This window comes from Labrus mixtus, chromosome 4 (genome assembly GCF_963584025.1).
Source record: "Labrus mixtus chromosome 4, fLabMix1.1, whole genome shotgun sequence".
Taxonomy (NCBI): Eukaryota; Metazoa; Chordata; class Actinopteri; order Labriformes; family Labridae; genus Labrus; species Labrus mixtus.
The window spans coordinates 26,864,947-26,871,699 of record NC_083615.1 but is presented as its reverse complement, the minus strand read 5'-3'; the positions used below and the strand labels follow the sequence as shown (position 1 = coordinate 26,871,699).

The 6,753-nt window shown below is 45.7% G+C and overlaps 1 protein-coding gene across 1 annotated transcript in view; it reads left to right on the top strand.

Moving 5' to 3' along the window:
* The first annotated feature begins 335 nt into the window (after positions 1–335).
* The window catches only part of tmtc2b (transmembrane O-mannosyltransferase targeting cadherins 2b), a 110,508-nt gene continuing 104,090 nt past the window's right edge, over positions 336–6,753 (top strand). The window contains exon 1 of the mRNA XM_061036693.1: positions 336–857. Coding sequence (XP_060892676.1) covers positions 775–857 — 83 coding nt within the window. The 5' untranslated portion in view covers positions 336–774. The remainder of the gene's footprint in view (positions 858–6,753) is intronic.

The window sequence follows — 6,753 nt, the reverse complement described above, 5'->3', positions numbered from 1 at the left end:
ATAGCCTATATCAAGGCACTGAATGCAGAGTTTTGTAAAGTCATTAGGTTATTAATAGGAAGCCATTTTAACTAACAGGTGCCAGAATGACGTTTTCTCCCTTATCTTTCTGTTATAATAAGGTTGCTTCATGTTTATTGTGTGTTAAATGAATCATAAAACTGTCTCTTTTTTTCCACATTTGTACCACTATTCTTCAAAACGTGGTAAAACACGAAACATTGATCGGCGAGTTTAATTTCCAGAGCCAAACCGGAAGTTGTGCGTAAACAGCGTGTCCGACTTGACGTGGGTTTTGAATCACGACGTTTGTTGGTGAGCAGCGGGCGTCCTGAGCGCGGAGCATCAGAGGCTGATCCTCCTCCTCCGTGTGTGGAGGGCGTGCGGTCCGCTGTCACACATCCACTAAACGCCGCTCCGCTTCTTCTTCTTCTTCTTCTTCTTGTGTTTCCAGCTCTCAGCGGGATCAGAAAAAAAAGCGCTCCAGCTCAGACCCCAACATGGGTTAGAGACACAGCGAGCCATGGATTACCCACTTTGTGCACTTCGGCGAGGAGGATGATGATGATGATGATGATGATGGGGGGGAATCGGACTTGTTTTCGCAGAGACACACTGACAAAGACCGGGGACTGAGAGGGACTAGAGATCCAGGATCCGCCGCTGCCTCTCTCTCTGTCTCGCTTTGTCGTCTTATTATTTTTCCTCTTTTTTGTTTTTGTTTTATTTTTTTATTTATTTTCACATTTCCCCGCGTGTGAGCGAGACAGAGAAATGTTTGCAGAATTGCTGTGCAGCGCCGTGGCTCTGGTCCTGTATGTCAACACTCTGGGCGCCGATTTCTGCTACGATGACAGGTAGGCTTCTACTTTTAGTGAATGAATGACACCCAGCTCCGTGTTACTAACGCCACTGTCTCCTCTGTGTGTCCTCACATAGAGGAGACCAACTCTGAGCTTCATTATCTGCTGCTGTAACTCTTAATAATACAGCGGGAAAGTAGCAAATAATCAATGGAGTTTGGTGCTTTGAAGATATCTGATGCATCGTTCTGTTGCATCCTTTCTCTTGCAGACTGCGGTTGAGCTTTGAGTGAGCTCATGTGAGCGCTTTCGCGTATTTTCCCTGCAGCATTCTTTCTGTTTTATCAATAAACTGAAATGAACTCCGTGCAAAGTGTTGCAGCCTCCTGAGTCTGCAGGAAATAATTGATCTCCAGAGGAAGCATATGTCTCCTCATCTCTGCACAAAGAGAAACTTCCCTTGACAAATTGTCCAGGACGACTGAAACTTTCTGCAAAGCTGCACATTTCACAATAAATGAGCTTCCAAGATATATGCGGGGAAGTCCTGGCCCCCCAACTTGAAAGCATCAGTTTTGAGAAGCCAGCATGGAGCATTGGGTTCAGCTGGGCAATGCATTACTCATAGCTGGCCTTTTGATATTTGATGGCTCAATGGTTGTCAGTGCCTCAGGCTCATTTATGCAGCATCCATGCCTTGATGTAGGTCAGAGGCATGGTGGTTTCCATGGCGTCTCTATGTTGCATCTTTATTAATAATGAGGTTACATATCCATCGATAGGAGGAGGGAGTGTATTGTGCAGCACAGTCTCAGCAGTGAGTGAACAGGTGTTGCTCTAATTCTATGACAGAACAGGAGGGCATAGCTCAGTGGGGAGGCAGTGCATTGACACACAACATCGTTGTGTATTTCCTCTACAACTCTGCAAACTGCTGTGTAAATATAACACTTCCTGCGTTACACTTTCCCCAGGGCCTTTACGCTGAATCTCTGATACTTTCCTCATGCTGGAGTCGCTATGCCTCTGCACTATTTTACAGTCAGGTGATTCTTGCTGCTCCTGTATAAGACAGACTGCGTTCTATAAACCTGTCAGGGAGCGAGAGGTGAGAGGCTACCGCTGCTGAGGATGTCTGCTGCTGCAGAGTCAGCTGCTGTGTGGCTGCGGGAGAGCCTCCAGCCTGCAAGTAGTTTTAATGTAAAACAGAAACCCTGATTGTTCTGTGAGGACATGTTAACATAATCATGTATTACCATGTGTGGGTTTTGTTTCCAAGATGTTGCAGAGCTCCCATGAAACATGTGAGTGACAGAGCTGTCCAGAAAGAGTTTCTTGCGTCCTGCCTCTGACATGATTTTCAGTGCGGGCTATCTGTCATTCAGCGTTATCTGTTTTTAACACCATGTGTTGGTTCAGGCATGTAATTAGCAGCAGTGTCCCGTCCCCTCAGGCTCCACTGGAGGAGGGAGATACAGTGGAGCGAAGGGCGGCTGTGAACGATATTTAAAAAAACAGCCCTGGTCAAACAGGCTCATCTCACTTGCTAATGTGGAGCTTGTGTGGAGAAAAACACCGAAGTGACTCGGCGATGGTGGAGAAGCTGTCATCATGCAAATGACGCAACGTGTGGATGATGATAAATCAAACTGGGAGCCATTACCCCGTGCCCTGCAGCCTGTGGACAGGACTTATTTTAACCGAGCCTGACACTAATTTATGGATCATTCACATAATGCTTTTTTTCAAAAACTCAAAAATACATCATTAGTATGTGAGGCCTCAAGCTCAAAACACAACGCATAGCTGATGTCTTATTCAGATTGAAGTCTAATGAAGCTCTGTGTGTTCCTCTGAAAGTTTATAATAAATAGTTGCAGGAGAATTAAATATGGATATTTTGTCACCGTGCGATATCGATTTCTCTCTGCGAGAAGACAGACTGTGCTTCTCTTTTGCCACCGGCTGTTAAAAAAGCGACGCATCGACTCAACTCTGCCAGTGATTAAAAGTTAACGTCTAAATCATGGTGCATTTCCAATGAGTAGTGGGGCTGCAGAGCTCACACCTGAGGATATGCAATCGATTGGCAGTTTAATACATTATGGTCTGTCGCTTTTCTTGCTGTATATTCTTGGGAGTGTTCAGCTCAGGGTGTTCTCAGGCGTTCGTCTTATCAGAGGTGACGACACTGGCTACACATTCATTTAAGCAATGCATGCATAGTAACAGAGGCCGCCAGGAGGTCACAGTGAAAACAGAGCATGTTTACACGTGTTATGAGAAATTTTATCCCCAAGGCTGTTAAAAAAAAATAAAAAAAAATAAAAAAAATCCAAGCAGGGCAGTTTTGTGACCCCTGAGGCAGTTACAGCCCCTCCCTCGATAAAAAATGACAGCCCGAACGAGTGGTCTGTTCCACCGCGCCAAATCGCCCCGGAGAGCTTTTCCTCCCCCCCCCCCCCCCCCTCCCGAGGACACACTCATCATCGACTTTGACACCTGCACTGGAAAATGGGAATCATGCGTCATGTTGGTTCATATCTCTGTCGCCCTGATCTGCAGTTTGGGCCATGTGAAGGAATGGGAGAGCCCAGATAAATGTCAGGAGGAGAAATACTGCTGCAATACTGTGTGACGTTTGGAAAAAGCCTGCTGCACACACTGCACACACGCAACCGAAGCTGGTGCAAGCAAAGGTGCAGAATAAGCTTTGATTTCATGCAGTTAAATGCATCCCTCAGACTTTAAAGATCCTGATTGAAAAAAAAAAAAAAAAAGCTTTCGTGCCGGAGGTTAACCAGGATGAAAAAAAAACAAGCCGTTAACAGCTGGAACACTGAGCTGTTTTTTTAAGGTACATTTCAGCGTACTCACACACTACAGTCTCATGGATTATCATTGGCTGTCAGGAGCTTGACGGATGTGATGAACTGCACACAGCTCTTTTTCTCTCTTTGACTGTGTGAGGATGTGGTGTGAAGGTCGCGGGTCACGTTGGAAGGACGCAGCCTTCCCGGGCATGGCCGATGATTTATAACGCTCAGACAGTTGGTCGGTGAAGGCGAGTTGCTGCTCTGCTCGCCGAGCCTGAGAGCTTTATTAGAGGAGTCGGGGATTGTGGGACGAACCGAACGTTTTCACGCTGATGCGGTTTGATGTGAGCTCCGAGTCGATGACGGCAAAGAAGCCACATGACACTCTGGGCAGTGAGTCATGTCGGGTAATGAGCCGACGTACCAACCAGACTATGGAAGAAACAGGAAATGAAACCTTAATTCTTCATTTTATGCTCAGTTATATTCCATTTTGTGTCACAGGTTTACAGGCTGTGTCTTCAGAGACGGACAGCAGCAGACTGGAGAGTCTTTGCCGTGTTGTCTCACAGGTATATCTTCACAGTGTGAAGGCTCTGTGTGGTCCCTCCTGTTGACCTACCTGGCCTGACATGGACTCAGTCTGCTCTCATGGCTGACTCGTCCTTGGCGCTGTGTGTCAGTGCACTGATCTGGAACCCTGCTCTTATGGCCTAAACTGTAGGATGGGCTGCTTGTGGTTATGTTGAGGGCGGCAACCCGGCAGTTTAGTATCTCCACTTTTTTCCCCAGTCAGGCTTTCTCTGTCTGCGCCCTGTAATTACCGCGCTGCCTGCAAAGAGTAGACTCACGGCATGGTGTGGTAGACGTAGCCTCTCCGCTCTCTCTCCTCCTTTCTGTCTGCCTGCCCTTCAACAACCACCCCCCAAAACAAAAAAAAAGCCTTCTCAGGCCTCCAGCGTCCATCATCCAACGGCTGCCTCCAGATGGTCCCGTTTGGTGAGCAGGGTTTTTCTTCTCTCTTGTGCAGCTTGAAGAGGAGGGTTTGAAGTGGATTCAAATGGAGGATGTTGTGTTTGCTGGCAGTTTCCAGGATGGAGACATCAAAGTTCCCCATGACACAGACAGTTGGTAACAGTCAGTGAAGATGGCATCATGACAAAAGCACATACGGTTATATAACATCATACGTCATCATAAGTGCCTTCATACACTATGTGGTGTTGGATTTGACTGTTGTCCGTGCATTTTTTGACAAAAGCTGCTTTCAGTGACAAATCTGTGGAAATGTGGACTACTTGCCCAGCGCCAACCAAGACCAAAGCCAGCACCTAGCCTGCTCACATTTAGCATTAAAGGTAGAACGGGTGGAGTCGGTGAAGATCAGAATCAAAGCTACAAAAACACTAGGGTGCTGGCAGGAGAAACTCCAGGTGAAGTCAGAGACAAACATGTGTCTGTTTGCGTTCACACATGCAGCTGCTCCTGGTAATACCGGAGATTTTCAGGAGTTTTCTGCCAGTGTGAAAGCTCTTTATGTTTGGCTGTTTGCTGCATCAGAATCAGGATTTATGTAAAAATTCACAAATTGTTCTGAGTTACATTTCAACTTAGCACACTCCCTTTTGTCAGTTTCTTTAAATTCTTCCAGATTTGAATAAGAAGATTTAAAAGTTGTCACTATGTGTGACTTTAAAAAGATCACAAATATGAAATAGAAAGTAAAACGAACGTATAGATAGTTTATGAATGATGAGATGTCAAATGTAAAGTACAGAAAGTCATCTTGTATAACATATTTTAAGTACTTGAATGTAGTTGAAGAAGATATGATTCATGTAGATAGAAAGCAGAAATAATTGCTGTTCAGTCACCTGTTTGCACACACCAATCATACCCCCCCCCCCCACTGATCTAAAACAACTTAAAAGGTGATTGTCTTTTAATTGAGTGTCATATTCAAACACACTGAAAAGATGAAAATGACTAATAACCGGTGGTAATTGCTTCTATGTAAATGTTCAATGGATCCGTTGCCTGGAGGAGGGGGGGGTTTGATGTCCCTTCATTTCCTCCCTCAAACCGCAGGAGAGTTCAGTGTGTTGGCAGCAGAGGAAGGAGATCTGTGGGAGGCATCCTGCCCAATCTCTCTGGCCCCACACTCTCCCCGATAGATTCCTCTGACGGATTATTCACAGATACACGGTGCCAGCTCGGGACTCTTATTATTCCAGAGACAGTAGCTGAACACCAACAAACTTGGATGAAAAAAAAAACTTCTTTTTCAGTTTTCATTCCAATTTCTTCCTTCTCTTTTTTTTTTTTCTCCACAAACAATAATGCGATCCTGCCAGCCAGTCCCTCACAGAAATGTATGAATCTGTGGTTATTAAAAAGCCGACTGTGTGACTATCTTCATTCCGGCTTCACCACCCGGAAAGATCAGCTCGGCGTCTGACCACAGTTAGATTGGATCTCCATCTTTTTCAGCTCTCAGTTTCCAACAGAAAACCAATCAAGAGGCATCCATTGTTACATTTTCAGCTATCCCTGCAGAGATGCTCTGTTTCTAAAGATCCCCGTATTGAGGGCTTCTGATATGTTTGTGAGCTGCTTTACTCACCCGCAAAACCTGACAGAATTACCTGAAGCATCCTGGATGAAGGCGGTTCATATTTAGGTCAATAGGAAACAGCTGACATGATATGATGCTCTCTCCTCCCTGACTGTCATCAGGCTCAGAGTAAGACCTCATTACACTCTATCTTGCTTCTTGAATTTCACGTAGAAATGTTGGCCTCAGGATTGCATTCCCTGCGGCGGTGGGGGAGACGGGAAAGAAAATGTTGAATACCTGCATATTTGGAAAATGTGCGGGAGAGATTACATTTGAGAGAGTGTTTTATTGTTGCTCTTCTTGTGGACACACACACATTGCAGCTGAATGTCTGACTCCTGTTGCCTCCCCGTGGACTTCCTTTCTCTTACCTTTCCATTCTGGGTCAGCAGGTTTCTCCACGACTGTCAGAACAGTTGAATGAGCTCCTCACCCTGCGGTGTGGACCTCACTGGGAAGGCAGCTTCCTCTGTGTGATCTGTGCATCATCATGTAGAGCCCTGGAAATGTGTGAGGC